This window comes from Cololabis saira, chromosome 4 (assembly GCF_033807715.1).
Source record: "Cololabis saira isolate AMF1-May2022 chromosome 4, fColSai1.1, whole genome shotgun sequence".
Taxonomy (NCBI): domain Eukaryota; kingdom Metazoa; phylum Chordata; class Actinopteri; order Beloniformes; family Belonidae; genus Cololabis; species Cololabis saira.
In genome coordinates, this window is record NC_084590.1 from 6,086,221 (window position 1) to 6,107,880 (window position 21,660).

The 21,660-nt window shown below is 45.5% G+C and overlaps 1 protein-coding gene across 1 annotated transcript in view; it reads left to right on the plus strand.

The window, feature by feature from the left end:
* The first annotated feature begins 5,529 nt into the window (after nt 1-5,529).
* The window catches only part of LOC133442195 (scavenger receptor cysteine-rich type 1 protein M160-like), a 35,165-nt gene continuing 19,034 nt past the window's right edge, over nt 5,530-21,660 (plus strand). Inside the window, exons 1-7 of the mRNA XM_061720143.1 lie at nt 5,530-5,545; nt 5,698-5,721; nt 5,809-6,099; nt 8,182-8,475; nt 17,134-17,418; nt 19,607-19,912; nt 20,735-21,034. Coding sequence (XP_061576127.1) covers nt 5,530-5,545; nt 5,698-5,721; nt 5,809-6,099; nt 8,182-8,475; nt 17,134-17,418; nt 19,607-19,912; nt 20,735-21,034 — 1,516 coding nt within the window. The remainder of the gene's footprint in view (nt 5,546-5,697; nt 5,722-5,808; nt 6,100-8,181; nt 8,476-17,133; nt 17,419-19,606; nt 19,913-20,734; nt 21,035-21,660) is intronic.

Sequence of the window (21,660 nt, forward strand, 5' to 3'; positions counted from 1 at the left end):
CGAAAAGAGGGCCTTTTGGCCCCCTTAAACGTGCCCCAAAAGTCACCAAATTTTGCACGCAAGCCAGGCCTGGCGAAAAATTTGATATTTAATGGTTTGCATTAATGGGCGTGGCCTAATGGTTCAACAGCGCCCCCTAGAAAACTTCGTGCCTCAAGCCCCACAATACGGTTTGACGTACATGCACAAAAATCAGTACACACCTGTATCAGGTGGCAACTTAAAGAAAAGTCTCTTGGTGCCATGGCCGAAACCAAACAGGAAGTCGGCCATTTTGAATTAATCGTGTAATTTTGGTGCAATTTATGCCATTTCCTCGGCTACTTTTTCGCCCAAACCGTAACGTGCACCCAGGTGTGTTATACATCAAATTGTGCATCTCAATCCTGCGGCGATGCACATTACTTTCCTCAGTAAAAAGCGTTACCGTGGCGACGATAGATGCCAAAAAGCGCGCCCACCCTTCATCTGATTGGTTCATATTTGATAGTTCCCCAAAAGTCACCAAATTTTGCACGCAAGCCAGGCCTGGTAAAAAATTTGATATTTCAAGGTTTGCATTAATGGGCGTGGCCTAATGGCTCAACAGCGCCCCCTAGAAAACTTTGTGCCTCAAGCCCCACAATACGGTTTGATGTACATGCACAAAAATCGGTACACACCTGTATCATGTCGAAACTTAAAGAAAAGTCTCTTGGTGCCATGAACGAAGACCGAACAGGAAGTCGGCCATTTTGAATTATTCGTGTAATTTTGGCGCAATTTATGACATTTCTTCGGCCGTTTCTTCGCCCGAACCGTAACGTGCACCCAGGTGTGTTATACATCAAAATGTGCGTCTCGATCCTGCGACGATGCGCATTACTTTTTCAGTCAAAAGCGTTACCGTGGCGACGATAGACGCCAAAAAAAGCGCGCGCCCCCTTCATCTGATTGGTCCATATTTGATGGTTCCTACTTTCTGCCTTTTGAATGGTTTGACGTAAAGAGTCGTGGGTGGTGTCATTGGACTTGGTTTTGAGTCCTTGAACATAATTGGTGAAAATTAGCATTGCCCCATCTTCTGATTGGTCGATTGGCACGTTACGGTTCGGGCTGCATTAACGACCAAAGAAATGGCATAAATTGCGCCAAAATTACACGATTAATTCAAAATGGCCGACTTCCTGTTCGGTTTTGGCCATGGCGCCAAGAGACTTTTTTTTAAGTTGCGACATGATACAGGTGTGTACCGATTTTTGTTCATGTACGTCAAACTGTATTGTGGGGCTTGAGGTACGAAATTTTCTAGGGGGCGCTGTTGAGCCAATAGGCCACACCCATTAATGCAAACCATTAAATATCAAATTATTCGGCAGCCTGGCTTGCGTGCAAAATTTGGTGACTTTTGGGGAACTATCAAATATGGACCAATCAGATAAAGGGGGGGCGTTGCTGCTAACGTTAGGTCTGGCTGCACTCTCGACCGGGTGCTTTGGGTTTATGTGGTAGGCTAACCTTGAGCTGCTTTGGTGGTGAGCAAAGTCCTTTCCACAAAGAACACATATCACTCTCCCTTCATCAAAGGTGCCGTCAGGGGGCACGGTGGCGCAGCTGGTAGTGCAGCTGGTAGTGCAGCGGTCTCACAGCAAGAAGGTCCTGGGTTCGATTCCCGCCGGGGGACGCTGTGGGTGCTGAAGTGCGTGTTAGTTCCCCCATGACTTCAGTGCCCACACCATGGGTGGGGTTGGCGAAAGGATCTTTCTGTGTGGAGTTTGTATGTTCTCCCCGTGTTCCCCTGGGTAGCTAATGTGAGCTACCCTCACAAAAACATGCACACAGTCCTGGGCTATACATGCCCCCTCTGGCCAACCGGGGCGCCAGATGGGGTGGGGAGGATCCGGCCGGAATAACGTGATCCTTCCACGCGCTACGTTCGGCCGGAGAAACCCCACCCTGTCTGGTGAAAAGATGCGGCCTGCTTACTCCTCAGGTTAAGGAGGAGACCTGAGCTCAGTGCAGGGCCCTCCTGGGGTTGGTAGAGGATGGCAATGCCCAGGACTGTCAGTAGGTAGGAGCACGGGGTGGTAAAAAAATGGGAAAAAAACCGGGATAAAAATATTAAATAAAAAAAAAAAAAAAAAAAAAAGGTGCCGTCAGGGCGTTTTTGAAATGTAAATTCCACATTCAGAACTTTCACATGCTCCTCCATTCTCTCATATTGTGCAACAGTATACTGTGTGTGTGTGTGTGTGTGTGCGTGCGTGCGTGCGTGCTATGAAGTTCCATGCGAGTCATAATGCGTGCGCACCTGTCGACTGAGCGTGTCACTCGCGCGTGCTTTGACGCCTGTGCAGCAAAGCAACGGGTAACATGTAATGTAGTTTCCCCATTGATTTATAACGGTCACGCGTGTACGCGCACGTTCATGCGTAATGACTGCTGCACACGCGTGATCACAGTACGCGTAGTGACTACATGTAACATTTACACGTTTTTTGCGAACGCACGCATGAACGCACGCATGAAGATGATAGAACATTTTTGTTACACGTGCGTGCGTGCGTGCATTGTTACGTACGCAGACTACATCACGCGTAACAAGAAGCTGCGTGCTACACTAACAGCGTGTGCACGTCTGTCTGTCAGTGTTAAAAGATTTCTTTTACGCGATCACACACACGTGCGTTCGCATTCTCTGACTGTTCGCAACCGGAAGTAAATTTCCTCGGTGCGCAACAGACGCATCACTTAAGCGTGTCGTGTAGTTTCTCTGTGTTCCATTTTCATCCAGTATATGGTGCTATCGAGTCAATAATAGGCACAACTGTCCTTAAATGAATAAAAAAGAAAGTAAGACAGCTTCCTTTGTTGGACCAGAGAAGCTTAGGTAGCGTGCAGTAGCACATGGCTACTTAATATGCAGAATGACATCATTCTGCATTCTGCACTGCGGGAAGTAGGGGTGCTGGGGGTGCGGCAGCACCCCCTCCTCTTGGTACCGGACCCCCTCCCCCAGCTCCCGCCCCCCCTCCAGACAGGAGGGAGGGATGATGGAAATATAAAGTAAAATAAAACCTGTCACATTATTCAAATAAATAAAAGGTTGGCGTAGGCTACTGTATTTTATAGTTATGACGGGCTGCTGTGCCAGTGTGCCACTGTAGGGCTTAATTTGAGGGGGAGCAAGCCGGAGCGCGCTCCGGCAAACCTGTAACAAATAAATATATACTTTTACGCACCGCTGCGCGCTCATATCAATTCCAAAAACACAAACAGCACAACGGCATAATGGTAAAAGTTATACATCTATGTGGCTTAAAAAGTACAGTTGGGTTGCTTAATGTGTCTCACACAGCGCATCTGTGTGTGTTGTTTTTTCGTTCCATGCGTAAAAGCCAAAAGCGCACTGGAGATGGGCAATCTCCAGCTCTGTGCTCATCCTCTGCGCTCCGGGACCTCCCACTTTACAAATTAAGCACTGGGCCTGGCATATATTTTGATAACGGGGCAATGCAAGAGAATTGGTGGTTTTATTACTCAAAGGAAGTAAAACAAGCATATGGTTCATACATTTCCGTCAATAAGATCCATTAAATTAGGGTAAAATAACCGAAATAATACTCACACACACACACAGATGCGCTGTGTGAGACAGATTAAGCAACCCAACTGTACTTTTTAAACCACATAGATGTATAACGTTTACCATTATGTCGTTGTGCTGTTTATTGTATTTTTGGAATTGATATGAGCGCACAGCGGTGCGTAAAAGTATATATTTATTTGTTACAGGTTTGCCGGAGCGCGCTCCGGCTTGCTCCCCCTCAAATTAAGCCCTGGCTAGGCCTATACAGTGGCACACTGGCACAGCAGCCCGTCATAACTATAAAATACAGTAGCCTACGCCAACCTTTTATTTATTTGAATAATGTGACAGGTTTTATTTTATTTTATATTTCCATCATCCCTCCCTCCTGTCTGGAGGGGGGGCGGGAGCTGGAGGGGGTCCGGTACCAAGTCCGGTACCAAGAGGAGGGGGTGCTGCCGCACCCCCAGCACCCCTACTTCCCGCAGTGCAGAATGCAGAATGATGTCATTCTGCATATTAAGTAGCCATGTGCTACTGCACGCTACCTAAGTTTCTTTGGTCCAACAAAGGAAGCTGTCTTACTTTCCTTCTTTATTCATTTAAGGGCAGTTGTGCCTATTATTGACTCGATAGCACCATATACTGGATGAAAATGGAACACAGAGAAACTACACGACACGCTTAAGTGATGCGTCTGTTGCGCACCGAGGAAATTTACTTCCGGTTGCGAACAGTCAGAGAATGCGAACGCACGTGTGTGTGATCGCGTAAAAGAAATCTTTTAACACTGACAGACAGACGTGCACACGCTGTTAGTGTAGCACGCAGCTTCTTGTTACGCGTGATGTAGTCTGCGTACGTAACAATGCACGCACGCACGCACGTGTAACAAAATTCTCTATGTTATTCACGCGTGCACACACACGCTGCTGCGCGCGGCTCCTCTATTAAAGACGCTAATAGTACTTCATATGCGTGCGTGCGTGCGTGCGTGCGTGCGTGCGTGCGTGCGTGCGTGCGTGCGTGCGTGCGTGCGTGCGTGCGTGCGTGCGTGCGTGCGTGCGTGCGTGCGTGCGTGCGTGCGTGCGTGCGTGCGTGCGTGCGTGCGTGCGTGCGTGTGCGTGTGTGTGTGTGCACTGCTTTGATCGACATGTTTTAATCAACTTCAACAGTTTATCTGACTGACGAGCTGAAACAAACATCCTGTGGATGTGGAACATGTCTCACTGTTTCACAACGACACAATCATTCCATCTAATAAAACTACTACACGTGGTTAACGACTACTCAGTGTATTATTCAAACCTGTAAGGATAGTGATAGACTGTTACTAAAATGATATCATAAAATGTCAATGATCATGAGTGGAAACATGATGTCACTTCCTGAATTAGATGACCATAGTTTTTTCTTCCATGGTGACACGAGGCTTTTCTCAAGATGACAAACTATTCCTCAAAAGTTAACTATCACCTTGTTGTAAATCTGCTCGCCTTGCGTTTGGAAATAATGATCAGTTTTAGAGACCTGGAATGGTTGCTGTTTTTGTCTGTTTTCTCACTTTCAGATGCCAAAGGTGTGTGTGCCAGTTGTGTGTTTTTCTTGTGTTTCAGATTTGTATGTATATATACATATATATATATATATATATATATATATATATATATATATATATATATATATATATATATATATATATATATGTATATGTATATGTATATATATATGTATATATATATATATATATGTATATATATATATATATATATATATATATATATATATATATATATATATATATGTATATATATGTATATATATATATATAGGAGAAGAAAAAAAAGCTTCATAAAATTATGAGAAAACTGGTTGGAAACCTGTTGTTGCTGGCACCTCTGAGTATAAAATTAAAAACAAATAGATTTCTGTACACAGAACTAAAAGCAAGTGAAGATACAATGAGAGGAACCGCAGGCATGCTTTCTGTGGCATTCCTGTGAGACCAGAAGAAGAACGATACTAGTTCATGTTTGGAGGTTTCTAGTGTGCAAATGTAGACATCATGGAAGAAAGGTGATGAAATCTGAATGTTTTTTTTTAATGATTCTTCTTTGATCTCTCCTCAGGACTCTCGTCTGAACACCCAGCAGGTAAGCCGATATAACACGAAATGAGCAGAATTAGTTACGAGTTGGAGATGAACTCACGTCACCTTGCTGTGTTCCATCTGTGCTCAGTGTCGTCTGCTGAAATCAGGCTGGTGGAAGGAGCCGGTCGCTGTGCCGGTAGACTGGAGAGGAAAACTCAAGGGAAGTGGACACCAGAGGAGGAAGACTTGACCGGGGACTGGAACCTGACGTCAGCCGCCACCATGTGCAGACAGCTGGACTGTGGTTCTGTGGTGTCCATACGAAGAACTTCATCTTCCTCTGACAGACCTGATGCTCTGACTTCCATGTTGAACCTGGAGAGTTCTGATATAATCGTCTTCCGTTCCTCCTTTTCCCACGTGGAGTTCATCTGTTCAGGTCAGATTCATGAACTTGACACAACATGAACCACATGAGCAGAATACCAGTTCAACTACAATCCAAAAACAGTAAAGGTTGTAAAGTTAAAGAAAATGCAACTTAAAAGGCAGTGCAGTTTTCTTTTGTTGAACGTATAAACTCAACGTTTTTTTCTTGTCAATATTCATTTGTTTAAAAAAAATATGCATTCAGCTTTTTAATTCTAGGCCTGTATAACGTGAAACTATATAAAACAGTGGATGAGTGCAAGAACACACCCATTCTATGTCAATCTATATTAGTTAGTCAACCTTCAGCCGAACCCCGCTAAAATATCTACATAGGTGCCATTAGACGTTTCCAGCGGAATATACCGTTTAACCCTTGTGCTGTCTTTGGGTCAAGGAAGGAGGAAGGGAAGAAGGGAGGAAAGAAGGAAGGAAGGAAGAAAAGAAGGATGGAAGGAAGAGAGAAAAGAAGGAAGGGAGGATGGGAGAAAAGGAAGGAATGAAGGAAGGAAGGAAGGAAGGAAGGAAGGAAGGAAGGAAGGAAGGAAGGAAGGAAGGAAGGAAGGAAGGAAGGAAGGAAGGAAGGAAGGAAGGAAGGAAGGAAGGAAGGAAGGAAGGAAGGAAGGGAAAGGAAGGAAGGAAGGAAGGAAGGGAAAGGAAGGGAAAAAACAAGGAAAGAAGGAAGGAATGGAGAAAAGAGGAAGGGAAGAAGGAAGGAGAGAGCAGGAGGAAAGAAGGAAGGAAGGGAAAAAAGAAGGAAGGAAGGAAGGAAGGAAGGAAGGAAGGAAGGAAGGAAGGAAGGAAGGAAGGAAGGAAGGAAGGAAGGAAGGAAGGAAGGAAGGAAGGAAGGAACGAAGGAAGGAAGGAAGGAAGGAAGGAAGGAAAGAAGGAAGGAAGGAAGGAAAGAAGGAAGAAAAGAGGAAGGGAGAAAAGAGGGAAGAAGGAAGGAGAGAGCAGGAGGAAGGAAGGAAGGAAGGAAGGAAGGAAGGAAGGAAGGAAGGAAGGAAGGAAGGAAGGAAGGAAGGAAGGAAGGAAGGAAGGAAGGAAGGAAGGAAGGAAGGAAGGGGAGAAGGAAGGAGAGAGCAGGAGGAAAGAAGGACAGGAGAATTAGGTCATTTTGACCCGAAGACAGTACAAGGGTTAACACATTGACTTGATGGCATAATCTAAAAATACTTGTTTAGCCGATGCTGGGTTCATACAAACGGGTGATTGCTTCACTAAGCGCGGTAGCATGACGGTTATGGATGAGGAAGTGACAGCAGCTAGTCATTGGCTGAGATGACTGTCAATTAGTCTACCTTTCTGTAGGGTGAGGGCATATGACGTTGCACGCACTGACATATGTAACTAAGTGTGCTTGTTTTAACTCTCTGTGAGTGGGAGTGATGAGAAAAAGTGTGTAAACCCTGAGTTAAATGTTGCGGCTAAAAGTAAATGCATAACAACGTAAATTTGAGTTTCACGACATAGTCATTTTCTACATCGAACAGACTACGAGCCACAATATATTGAGTATATTCGATATATTGCCCAGCCCTACCGTAACTATGGCATAGATATGAAAACCACTGTATTAACCCTTGTGCTGTCTTTGGGTCAAGGGAGGATGAAGGGAGAAAAGAAGGAATGAAGGAAGGGAGAAAAGATGGAAGGAAGGAAAGAAGGAAGTAAGGAAGAAAGGAGAAAAGAAGGAAGGAAGTAGGAAAGGGAGTAAGTAAGGGAGAAAAGATGGAAGGGAGGAAAGAAGGGAGAAAAGATGGAAGGAAGGGAGAAAGAAAGGAAAGAAGGGAGAAAAGGAAAGAAGGGAGGGAGGAAGGAATGGAGAAAAGGAAAGAAAGAAGGGAGGGAAGAAGGAAGGAATGGATAAAATAAGGAAAGAAGGAAGGAAAAGCAAAGAAGGTAATAAAGGAACGAATGACGGAAGGGATGTAGGAAGAAAAATGAGTATAGGAGGGAAAAAAAGAAGGAAAGGAGGAGAGGAAGAAGGAAGGAGCGAGCATGGCAGGAGGAAAGAAGGATAGAAGAATTGGGTCCCAAAGACAGGGTTAAACATGTTCCACATGAAACATCTGCTGCTCTTCTTCCACAGACTCAGTCAGGCTGGTGAACGGCTCTAGTCGGTGTTCAGGCAGACTGGAGGTGAAGTCCAACCAGTCATGGTCCCCCGTGAGTCAACATGCTTTTGACCAGCATGATGCTGAGGTGGTGTGCAGGGAGCTGGATTGTGGAAGTCCTTCAGTCCTCCAGGGGGCGCTCTATGGAGACCCAGAGGCTCCAGTGTGGAGCAGAGAGTTCAACTGTACAGGTGATGAATCTACTCTCCAAGACTGCGGCAGCTCCGTTACGAGATATTCTGGTAAAGCTGTTGAAGTCACTTGCTCAGGTAAAACAAAATGTTATTCAGTTTTTTAGCACAATTTCCTCTACAGTCAGAATGTAAAACTATTTCATTCTTTCCCAACCTGATCTCACAAAAATCCGTGAAATTCCCACGACCTCTCACCACTATTTTCCGTGGTACCAACACGGAAAGTGGTATAATTACGTGTGAGCACCATGGATATAATACTATGCAAAGTCAATGGGATCCGTGGTCGTGATATATACACGAATTATGACTTTATTATTATTTATATATTATTCTTTGTTATAGTGGCTAAATTATGCGTTTTTGTCGCGCAAGGTACTGTTTTTTACTGTCAGTTTGTAAAAACATGTTTTTAACGCTGTTTTATCAGTGTTTTATTGAGGTTTTAATGGGAGCACCACGGATATAGTACTATGCAAAGTCAATGGGATCCGTGGTCGTGATATATACACGGATTATGACATTATTATTATTTATATATTATTCTTTGTTATAGTGGCTAAATTATGCGTTTTTGTCGCGCAAGGTACTGTTTGTTACTGTCAGTTTGTATGACCATGTTTTTAACACTGTTTTAGCAGTGTTTTATTGAGGTTTTAATGGGAGCACCATGGATATAATACTATGCAAAGTCAATGGGATCCTTGGTCGTTATATATACACGGATTATGACATTATTATTATTTATATATCATTCTTTGTTATAGTGGCTAAATTATGCATTTTTGTCGCGCAAGGTACTGTTTTTTACTGTCAGTTTGTAAAAACATGTTTTTAACGCTGTTTTATCAGTGTTTTATTGAGGTTTTAATGGGAGCACCACGGATATAGTACTATGCAAAGTCAATGGGATCCGTGGTCGTGATATATACACGGATTATGACATTATTATTATTTATATATTATTCTTTGTTATAGTGGCTAAATTATGCGTTTTTGTCGCGCAAGGTACTGTTTGTTACTGTCAGTTTGTATGACCATGTTTTTAACACTGTTTTAGCAGTGTTTTATTGAGGTTTTAATGGGAGCACCATGGATATAATACTATGCAAAGTCAATGGGATCCTTGGTCGTTATATATACACGGATTATGACATTATTATTATTTATATATCATTCTTTGTTATAGTGGCTAAATTATGCATTTTTGTCACGCAAGGTACTGTTTTTACTGTCAGTTTGTAAAAGCACGTTTTTAACGCTGTTTTAGCAGTGTTTTATTGAGGTTTTAATGGGAGCACCACGGATATAGTACTATGCAAAGTCAATGGGATCCGTGGTCGTGATATATACACGGATTATGACATTATTATTATTTATATATTATTCTTTGTTATAGTGGCTAAATTATGCGTTTTTGTCGCGCAAGGTACTGTTTGTTACTGTCAGTTTGTATGACCATGTTTTTAACACTGTTTTAGCAGTGTTTTATTGAGGTTTTAATGGGAGCACCATGGATATAATACTATGCAAAGTCAATGGGATCCTTGGTCGTGATATATACACGGATTATGACATTATTATTATTTATATATCATTCTTTGTTATAGTGGCTAAATTATGCATTTTTGTCACGCAAGGTACTGTTTTTACTGTCAGTTTGTAAAAGCACGTTTTTAACGCTGTTTTAGCAGTGTTTTATTGAGGTTTTAATGGGAGCACCACGGATATTGTACAATGCAAATCAATAGATACCGTTGTTGTGATATATACACGGATATGACATTATTATTATCTATATATTATTCTTTGTTTTAGTGGCTAAATTATGAGTTTTTGTCGCGCAAGGTACTGTTTGTTACTGTCAGTTTGTAAAAGCATGTTTTTAACGCTGTTTTAGCAGTGTTTTATTGAGGTTTTAATGGGAGCACCACGGATATAGTACTATGCGAAGTCAATGGGATCTGTCACCCGATTTGACTGCTGTCATACCATTGAATGAACGACAAAACGATAACAATCATCCCATAGATATGGGCCAGTAGGGCCCTACTCTACCTACTAGTAGGCGCAGGAGGCTGTTATCGCCCCTTTCTATGACTAACCCCATGTTATTAATGCTCAGTAGGCACAGAAGTTTTGTTATGAAGCTCATACCTCACCTCCCTTTTTTATGTATTTAGCTAGAATTTTAAAACCTGAACAATAGAATTCAGCCCCCAAACAACATATACAATTCAGATTTCTATGACTTCTGCAACAGTGTAGAACCCTTTAGCTCTGAGAGCGTCCTGACTAATGGAACAGGGCCTATTTTGTGTCTTTTTATGCTTAGTTCACTAACGCCTTTAGCTAGGAGTCTAGATTTTTTATATGTTGTTTGGGGGCATCCCCTGATCAGACAGACGTTAGTTTGGTGCAGATCGGACCTGTACTTTTCAATGGGCGTGGCTTTGAAACGTCTCCTTTTCCAACATTCCAACGGACACCGTTGCCACAACATTTGACCAAACCAAGTAAAACTTGATCTGTGGCCTCCATATGGGGCCTAGATTGGGCTTGCCAAGTCTTAACTCTGTGAACCCTCTGCAACGCCAACTAGCTCTGTGGAAGTCGTACATCCACGGGACCAAACGATCCTAGCAAAGGGCCTTCTGCATTGCAACATAGTCAAAAATCAGCCTCCCAGCTCAAAACGTTAGTGAATTATTCAAAAAACACACAAAAAAGGCCCGAAAAAGGCACCAGACACGGTGACCTTTGGCACTTCCGAAGGTCGCATGGGTCTGGACCTCGGCACAGTGGATGAGAGTCACCTCCTGATACAGAGTCTAGAATTTCAGCCTCTTAGCTCAAAGCGTTAGTCATCTTCTCCCGCTTCATCCGTTACCGGGTCGCGGGGGCAGCAGCCTCAGCAGGGATGCCCAGACTTCCCTCACCCCAGACACTTCCTCCAGCTCTTCCGGGGGGAGTCCGAGGCGTTCCCAGGCCAGCCGAGAGACATAGTCTCTCCAGCGTGTCCTGGGTCTTCCCCGGGGTCTCCTCCTGGTGGGACATGCCTGGAACACCTCCCTAGGGAGGCGTCCAGGAGGCATCCGGTACAGATGCCCAAGCCACCTCAGCTGACTCCTCTCAATGTGGAGGAGTAGCGGCTCGACTCCGAGCTCCTCCCGGGTGACCGAACTCCTCACCCTATCTCTAAGGGAGCGTCCAGCCACCCTGCGGAGGAAACTCATCTCGGCCGCTTGTATCCGCGATCTTGTCCTTTCGGTCACTACCCAAAGTTCATGACCATAGGTGAGGGTAGGGGCGTAGATTGACCGGTAAATCGAGAGCTTCGCCTTTCGACTCAGCTCCCTCTTTACCACGACGGTCCAGTACATCGACCGCATTACTGCGGACGCTGCACCGATCCGCCTGTCAATCTCACGCTCCATTGTTCCCTCACTCATGAACAAGATCCCGAGATACTTGAACTCCTCCACCTGAGGCAGGACTTCTCCACCCACCCGGAGAAGGCATGCCACCCTTTTCCGGTCGAGAACCATGGCCTCGGTCTTGGAGGTGCTGATTCTCATCCCTGCCGCGTCGCACTCGGCCGCAAACCACCCCAGCACATGCTGGAGGTCCCGGTCTGATGAAGCCAACAGGACAACATCATCTGCAAAAAGCAGAGATGAAATCCTGAGGTTCCCAAACCGGATCCCCTCCGGCCCCTGGCTGCGCCTAGAAATCCTGTCCATAAAAATTATGAACAGGACCGGTGACAAAGGGCAGCCCTGCCGGAGTCCAACATGCACCGGGAACAAGTCTGACTTACTGCCGGCAATGCGAACCAGACTCCTGCTTCGATCATACAGAGACCGGACAGCCCTTAGTAGAGGGCCCCGGACTCCATACTCACTCAGCACCCCCCACAGAATGGCACGAGGGACACGGTCAAATGCCTTCTCCAGATCCACAAAACACATGTAGACTGGTTGGGCAAATTCCCATGAACCCTCGAGCACCCTGCGGAGGGTATAGAGCTGGTCCAGTGTTCCACGACCGGGACGAAAACCGCATTGTTCCTCCTGAATCCGAGGTTCGACTATCGGCCGTAATCTCCTCTCCAGTACCCTGGCGTAGACTTTCCCCGGGAGGCTGAGAAGTGTGATCCCCCTGTAGTTGGAACACACTCTCCGGTCCCCCTTTTTAAACAGAGGGACCACCACCCCGGTTTGCCACCCCAGCGGTACTGTCCCCTTCCTCCATGCAATGTCGCAGAGGCGTGTCAGCCAAGACAGCCCTACGACATCTAGAGACTTGAGGTACTCAGGGCGAATCTCATCCACCCCCGGTGCCCGGCCACCGAGGAGCTTACGAACCACCTCGGTGACCTCGGCTTGGGTGATCGATGAGCACGCCTCCGAGCCCCAACCCTCTGCTTCCTCAGTGGAAGGAATGTCAGTCGGGTTAAGGAGATCCTCAAAGTATTCCTTCCACCGTCTGACAATGTCCCCAGTCGAGGTCAACAGCTCCCCACCAGCACCATAAATGGTGCCGGCAGAGTACTGCTTCCCCCTTCCCTCCTCCAGAATTTCCTCGAGGCCGACCGAAAGTCCTCCTCCATGGCCTCCCCGAACTCCTCCCAGACCCGAGTTTTTGCCTCCAAGACTGCCCGAGCCGCGGCCCGCTTGGCCTGCCGGTACCTATCTACTGCGTCAGGAGTCCCACCGGCCAACATAGCCCGGTAGGACTCCTTCTTCAGTCTGACGGCATCCTGTACTTCCGGTGTCCACCACCGGGTTCTAGGATTGCCGCCACGACAGGCACCGGAGACCTTGCGTCCACAGCTTCGAGCCGCCGCGTTGTCAATGGAGGCAGAGAACATGGTCCACTCGGACTCGATGTCCCCCGCCTCCCCCGGGATCCGAGAGAAGCTCTCCCGGAGGTGGGAGTTGAAGATGTCCCTGACAGAGGGCTCAGCCAGACGTTCCCAACAGACCCTCACAATCCGTTTGGGTCTGCCCGGTCTGTCCAACCTCCTCCTCCGCCAGCGCATCCAACTCACCACCAGGTGGTGATCAGTTGACAGCTCAGCCCCTCTCTTCACCCGAGTGTCCAAGACATGCGGCCGAAGGTCAGATGAAACGACAACAAAGTCGATCATTGACCTCCGACCTAGGGTGTCCTGGTGCCACGTGCACTGATGGACACCCTTATGCCTGAACATGGTGTTCGTGATGGACAAACTGTGACTCGCACAGAAGTCCAACAACAAAACACCGCTCGGGTTCAGATCGGGGAGGCCGTTCCTCCCAATCACGCCTCTCCAGGTATCACTGTCATTGCCCACGTGAGCGTTGAAGTCCCCCAGTAGAACAATGGAGTCCCCAGTTGGAGCACTATCAAGTACACCTCCCAGGGACTCCAAGAAGGCCGGGTACTCCCCACTGCTGTTCGGCCCGTAGGCACAAACAACAGTGAGAGACCTATCCCCGACCCGAAGGCGCAGGGAAGCGACCCTCTCGTTCACCGGGGTGAACTCCAACACATGGCGGCTGAGCTGGGGGGCTATAACCAAGCCCACACCAGCCCGCCGCCTCTCACCCTGGGCAACTCCAGAGTAGTGGAGGGTCCAGCCCCCTTCAAGGAGCTGGGTTCCAGAGCCCAAGCTATGTGTGGAGGTGAGCCCGACTATCTCTAGCCGGTATCTCTCAACCTCACGCACAAGCTCCGGCTCCTTCCCCCCCAGCGAGGTGACATTCCATGTCCCCACTGTGAGGGTTGATGTCCAGGGATTGGGTCGTCGAGGCACCCCGCCACGACTGCTACCCAGCCCACAATGCACCGGCCTGCCATGGTCCTTCCTGCGGGTGGTGGGCCTACTGGAAGGCGGACCCGCGTCGCCGTTTCGGGCTGAGCCCGGCCGGGTCCCACGGGCAAAGACCCGGCCACCAGGCGCTCGCCTACGAGCCCCAACCCCAGGCCTGGCTCCAGGGCGGGGCCCCGGTGACGCCGATCCGGGCGACGTAACGGTCCTTGATTTGTTTGTCATCATGAAAGGCTTGTGAACCGCTCTTAGTCTGGCCCGTCACCCAGGACCTGTTTGCCATGGGAGTCCCTACCAGGGGCGAAAGTGCCCCCGACAACATAGCTCCTAGGATCACTCGGGCACACAAACCCCTCCACCACAGTAAGGTGGCGGTTCAAGGAGGGGTCAAAGCGTTAGTGAACTATGCAAAAAAAGACACGAAATAGTCTTCGCAGGCCGAAAAGCAACAGACGCGGTGACCTTTGACACTTCCGAAGGTCACACAGATCTGAAACTCCGCACAGTGGATGAAAGTCCCTTCCTGATACAGAGTCTAGAATTTCAGCCTCCTAGCTCAAAGCGTTTGTGAACTATGCAAAAAAAAAACACAAAATAGTCTTTGCAGGCCCGAAAAGCAACAGACGCGGAAGTGTCAAAATGACCTTTGACACTTGCGAAGGTCAAACAGATCTGAAACTCCGCACAGTGGATGAAAGTCACCTCCTGATACAGAGTCTAGAATTTCAGCCTCCTAGCTCAAAGCGTTAGTGAACTGTGCAAAAATAGACACGAAATAGGCCTCATAACAATACATAACAAACCTCCTGTGCCTACTGAGCATTAATAACATGTCATAATCGAAGGAGAACTAATTAAAACGGATGTCCTTAACATGAACCTATTGTATTATTGAATTATCAAGGACACTTTCGTGTTTTTGTGTTTAGAAATGTTAAAGATATTAAAAGAAAACCATGCCACAATGAGGAAAATACTGTGGCGAACAAGTCGTGCCCAGAGCGTGTCTCGAACCACAGTCTCCCAGACCACAGTCAACTGCAATAACCAGTCGGCCAAATGCTGATGTGTGGAGGAAGGGCAAGGCCTTATCTTATCTGTGGTCGCTACACTATGTTCCAAAAAGTATTGTTTTTAATGCACAAGATACGGCATTTTACGTTGAATTCTATTGTTCAGGTTTTAAAATTCTAGCTAAATACATAAAAAAGGGAGGTGAGGTATGAGCTTCATAACAAAACTTCTGTGCCTACTGAGCATTAATAACATGGGGTTAGCCATAGAAAGGGGCGATAACAGCCTCCTGCGCCTACTAGTAGGTAGAGTAGGGCCCTACTGGCCCATATCTATGGGATGATTGTTATCGTTTTGTCCTTCATTCAATGGTATGACAGCAGTCAAATCGGGTGACAGATCCCATTGACTTCGCATAGTACTATATCCGTGGTGCTCCCATTAAAACCTCAATAAAACACTGCTAAAACAGTGTTAAAAACATGCTTTTACAAACTGACAGTAACAAACAGTACCTTGCGCAACAAAAACTCATAATTTAGCCACTAAAACAAAGAATAATATATAGATAATAATAATGTCATATCCGTGTATATATCACGACAACGGTATCTATTGATTTGCATTGTACAATATCCGTGGTGCTCCCATTAAAACCTCAATAAAACACTGCTAAAACAGCGTTAAAAATGTGCTTTTACAAACTGACAGTAAAAACAGTACCTTGCGCGACAAAAATGCATAATTTAGCCACTATAACAAAGAATAATATATAGATAATAATAATGTCATATCCGTGTATATATCACGACAACGGTATCTATTGATTTGCATAGTACTATATCCGTGGTGCTCCCATTAAAACCTCAATAAAACACTGCTAAAACAGCGTTAAAAACATGTTTTTACAAACTGACAGTAAAAACAGTACCTTGTGCGACATAAACGCATAATTGAGCCACTATAACAAAGAATAATATATAAATAATAATAATGTAATAATTTGTGTATATATCACGACCACGGATCCCATTGACTTTGCATAGTATTATATCCATGGTGCCCCATTAAAACCTCAATAAAACACTGCTAAAACAGCATTAAAAACATGTTTTTACAAACTGACAGTAAAGGCTGAATTATGGTTCTGCGTCAAAACGACGCCGTGTCTACGGCGTGTGGTTTTTGTACACGCAGAGGACACGCCGTCACATGCGCCGTCAGTGACGTGCACCTCCTGAAAATTGTAACTACGCGTCGAGGAGACGCCGACCACACGCAGACCGAGAGGGCTGTGATTGGTTCGTTTGAAAGCGAAGCATTTCCGGTTTCCGGTTTGAAGCAGTAGTGAACTTCCAGGGCTCTTTTCTTCGTTTATATGTGATTTTTTTTGTTTTTGTTTTTTGCACAATAGTTGTCCTTATTTCTTTGATTTACTGTGACCGGAAAAAGTCGGATAAACCATTCAGAAAAAGATCGCTAACTAGTGGCCGCGGGGGGTACTGCACCGCGACCAAATGGAGAGACGGAGAAGTCCGAAGGATTCGTGACGACGTCACGGGTGCGCCGTGTGCTCTGCGTGTGTGTGACGCAGAAGTATACCCGCACTTTAACAAACAGTACCTTGCGCGACAAAAACGCATAATCTAGCCACTATAACAAAGAATAATATATAAATAATAATAATGTCATAATCCGTGTATATATCACGACCACGGATCCTATTGACTTTGCATGGTACAATATCCGTGGTGCTCACACGGAATTATACCACTTTCCTTGTTGGTACCACGGAAAATAGTGGTGAGAGGTCGTGGGCATTTCACAGATTTTTGTGAGATCAGGTTGTTCTTTCCTGTTCAGAAGGAATTTGATAAAGGTTTCGTGTCTGTTTCTTTATCCAGGACCTGAAGATGTCAGATTGGTTGGAGGGTCCAGCCGGTGTGGTGGCACACTGGAGATGAAACAGTGGGGGGAATGGAAACCAGTGTTTACAGATTATTGGAAACTTCGGTTTTCAGGTGAAGTGTGTCGACAGCTGAACTGTGGCTCCCCCATTTCAACTAAAAGAATGAAAACCTCTCAGAGAATCATCTGGACATTCAGACCCAACTGTGATGACCCCACTTTCACCAAATGTTTTACCAGGCACAAGTATTCCTCTGATTCAATAGAGATAACCTGCTCAGGTAAAACTGCAATATTATCGGACTCATCCTTGGAGTGACTGAATTTGTATTGTTGATTAAAAAGAAACAAATAGTACAAATGCGTGAGGAGTCAAGAACGCAGCCAATCAAACATCCTGAAAGCACACGACAGGAAAACACAAACAGCAGCAATCATCTGGCAAACGTGAACGTCACAGGAATGTGTCCTCAGCATCACATTCTTAAAGCAGCACAATGTAACTTTCAGCTTTTGTTGAGTTTGGCGGCTCCTTTGGACAAAAGTGGTAGTGCTTTACCAGAAAGAACACTACATTTCCCATGAGCACCAGCGCGTACTGCCGGAAAACTCCTGTCCCCGTCACTGCATTTGTTTTGATAGTGAATGAAATAAGACGGGACGGACTTTCAAAACTACTTTTCTGTTTTCAGCGGTCATTTGCAGGATGGATAGCGAAGAGGTGATGTATCTATTTTTGGCTAAACAATATAATATGACGATCACCAGGACGATTTTTGAAAATCACTAAGTTCAACTTGGTTTTATTAGTGAAGTCACCCCCGCCCCCCCCGTCCTGTTTCAGCCAGATAATGCGCCCCAAACTACAAACGTTTTTTAGAGGGACTTCATCATAAATTAGTAGTCCAACATACTTACTGACAAAATAAAAAAATACTTTATAACCTGTGAATAACTGAATGCCCATTCCTTATATTTTGCAGATCAGCCCTGCACAATTTTACAGTTCTCAGGAAAAATACTAGAACCCAAGACAAATCCCCTGTATGTCAAAACATTCTAATGTTGATTCTTATTGAACATAGAACTCTACATTTACATTTGTATCATAACAATTCTGTCTCTCTTGTCGGACATCCCTCCTCGTCTTTCAGCTCACGCCAGCGAGTGAACGCCGGGCCAATGTTTATTCTTGTCCGGGCATTTAGCTTGTTACTCTCCCGCTTTCTTTTTTTCGCCTCCTCCGATAAAACTTTTATTTTCTTCGTTTTTTCCGCTGCTTCAGCCATGATACCAGCTTCTGCTGAGCTCTGCGCTCCACGCCCCGCCCAGCTTTGTATCGACTACGAATGGGGAAGGAGGGGGAAGTGACGTATGCCGTAAAGCAGTCAAAGCCGTAAAAATGTGTAGTTTTTTAGTGTGGCAGGGTTCCTACCATGCTCCTCAAAGTTACATAGTGCCAGTGAAGGCGATACAGACCCCTCAGACCATGACAGAGGTTCATTAAACCTGTTGGAAGTTGATGTTCCATCACAATGATGATGATGAAATATTAGATTAAGGTGGAAAAGTTACATAGTGCTGCTTTAAACAAACGTTTCGTTGTATCCTTTTGATTGATATGCGGTAGTTACATTTACAGGGATAAAACATTGCCTCAAAGGAAGCTGTGTAGTCTGACCTGCAGCTTTGAATAAACAACTTGATGTCCACAATTTATATTTTGTTATATTTTGAAGTGGAGTCAGGAGTCAGACAATTGGCTTATTGGAAATGGATGTATGTGTTTCTGCAAACAGGAGGTTCTGCACATATTTACCTCAGGAAAGTCGCATGTATCAAAATGTTAGAAATAAAGATTCAGCAGGAAGTGGAAATGTGTGCAGGAGTAATTGTTTTTTTGTTTGTTTTTTTGTGGGGGGAGGGGGAGGGGTGTTCTAAATGTTTCTCTATCCAACACATCTTCCACCTTTTCAGCTGTACAGAACACACATGTAGTTCTGTAAGAACCCTGAATACTAGTTAACCCTTGTGCTGTCTTCGGGTCAAGGAAGGAGGAAGAGAGGAAGGGAGGAAAGAAGGAAGGGAGGAAGAATGAAAAGAAGGGAAGAAAGAAGGAAGGGAGAAAAGAAGGAAGGAAGGAAGGAAGGAAGGAAGGAAGGAAGGAAGGAAGGAAGGAAGGAAGGAAGGAAGGAAGGAAGGAAGGAAGGAAGGAAGGAAGGAAGGAAGGAAGGAAAAAGGAAGGGAGAAAAGAGGAAGGGAAGAAGGAAGGAAGGGAGAAAAAAGGAAGGGAAGAAGGAAGGAAGGGAGACAAGAGGAAGGGAGAAGGAAGGAGAGAGCAGGAGGAAAGAAGGAAGGAGAATTAGGTCATTTTGACCCAAAGACAGTACAAGGGTTAAGTGATAACGTCACTCCTAACTGGTCGATTGGCAGTCAAAGTGTTGCTATTTTCTTTTTCTCTGGTTCCAGACTCAGTCAGGCTCGTGAACGGGTCTAACTGGTGCTCAGGCAGACTGGAGGTGAAGTCTAACCAGGTGTGGTCTTCAGTGTGTGAAGAAGACTTTGATCGGCAGGATGCTGAGGTGGTCTGTAAGGAGCTCGGCTGTGGAGCTCCGTCAGACCTCCAGGGGGCGCTCCATGGAGAAAAAGAGGCTCCAGTGTGGAGCAGAGCGTTCCACTGTGAAGGTCATGAGTCTTCTCTTCTGGACTGTGAAAGCTCAGGACTGAAAAGAAACACCTGCCCCCCTGGTAAAGCTGTGGTACTCACCTGCTCAGGTACAACTGCAGCTTCACTGTTTGTATCTTCTTACCTTTAACCCTTGTGCTGTCTTTGGGTCAAAATGACCTAATTCTCCTGTTCCTTCTTTCCTCCTGCTCTCTCCTTCCTTCTCCCTTCCTCCTTTCTCCCTTCCTCCCTTCTTTACTCCCTTCCTTCTTTACTCCTTTCCTTTTTTCTTTTCTCCCTTCCTTCCTTCTTTTCTCCCCTCGTACATTCTTTCCTTGTTTTCTCCCTTCACTCTTTTTATCCTTCCTTCCTTCCTTCCTTCCTTCCTTCCTTCCTTCCTTCCTTCCTTCCTTCCTTCCTTCCTTCCTTCCTTCCTTCCTTCCTTCCTTCTTTTTTCCCTTCCTTCCTTCTTTCCTCCCTTCCTTCATTCTTTTTTCCCTTCCTTCCTTCTTTCCTCCCTTCTTTCCTTCCTTCCTCTTTTCTCCATTCCTTCCTTCTTTTCTCCCTTCCTTCCTTCTTTTCTCCCTTCCTTCCTTCCTTCCTTCCTTCTTTTTTCCTTTCCTTCCTTCTTTCCTCCCTTTTTTCCTTCCTTCTTTTCTCCCTTCCTTCCTTCTTTTCTCCCTTCCTTCTTTCTTTCCTTCCTTCCTTCTTTCCTTCCTTCCTTCTTTCTTTCCTTCCTTCCTTCTTTTCTCCCTTACTTCTTTTCTTCCTCCCTTACTTCCTTCTTTTCTTCCTTCCTTCCTTCTTTCTTTCCTTCTTTTCATTCTTCCTTCCTTCCTTCTTTTCTCCCTTCTTCCATTCCTCCTTCCTTGACCCGAAGACAGCACAAGGGTTGAGTCCTGGTCTTTAACCAAAATCATGTGTTTGCTCAGATCCTGTTGATGTGAAGTTGGTGGGCGGAGCCAATAGATGCACCGGTCAACTACAGGTGAAACACAGTGGAGTCTGGAGACCAGCGTTTGATATAAACCGTGGATGGAACCAGAAGGTGTCCGATTTCGTATGTGGACGTTTGGACTGTGGTTCATCCGTCACAACAGCAATAAGAGAGCATCAAGAAGAACTTGTGTGGTGGATCAGTTCTCACTGCATCGAGATTAAATCAATGATGGGGGAATGTGTGATGCTAAAGGGCGCGTCAAACCCTTTCGTCCTGGAAATCACCTGCTCAGGTAACATATTTGGTGTCAGTGGCCATGCCTCACTGTCAGTAGTAGAATTATTGAAATGAAACGCGAAGGAGAAGAGGGGTTTGTCTTTGTGTCTCCAAACTTTATCTCTATGGTTTTTACTTTCAACAAGACTGTCCATTTTCAACAAGATGACAAAAAAGTTGGTTGTTGTTGGTTTGTGATTTTCATGAGCCCGGTCACGTCAGAGGGTAAGAGCGTCCAGTACGTAAGTCGCGGTGTTCTACCAGATTAGGAAAAGCTTTGATCTGAGATGTTGTAGGTGGAATTGTGACGGTGATCTCACACGTGATATATCAACCAAAACTGCTGATGTCTTTGTCTTTTAAAAGCTGAAACAGCCCTATGCACCATGCAAATTAGTGTCTACATCAGTATCCCAGGTTGTAAAAATCCATCTGATTGATCAAATATATTATTGGCATTTATAGAGTGAAGGTGCAGCGCTTTTAAAATAGTAGTTTTCCATTTCCTGCAATTTTTTTGTTTATACGACATCAATGTGGCTATGATACTTTTTTGGTATATTACTGTGCCACCCTACTTGATTTGGAATTTTAGTCTAGAGTATGGAGGAAGGAAGGAAGGAAGGAAGGAAGGAAGGAAGG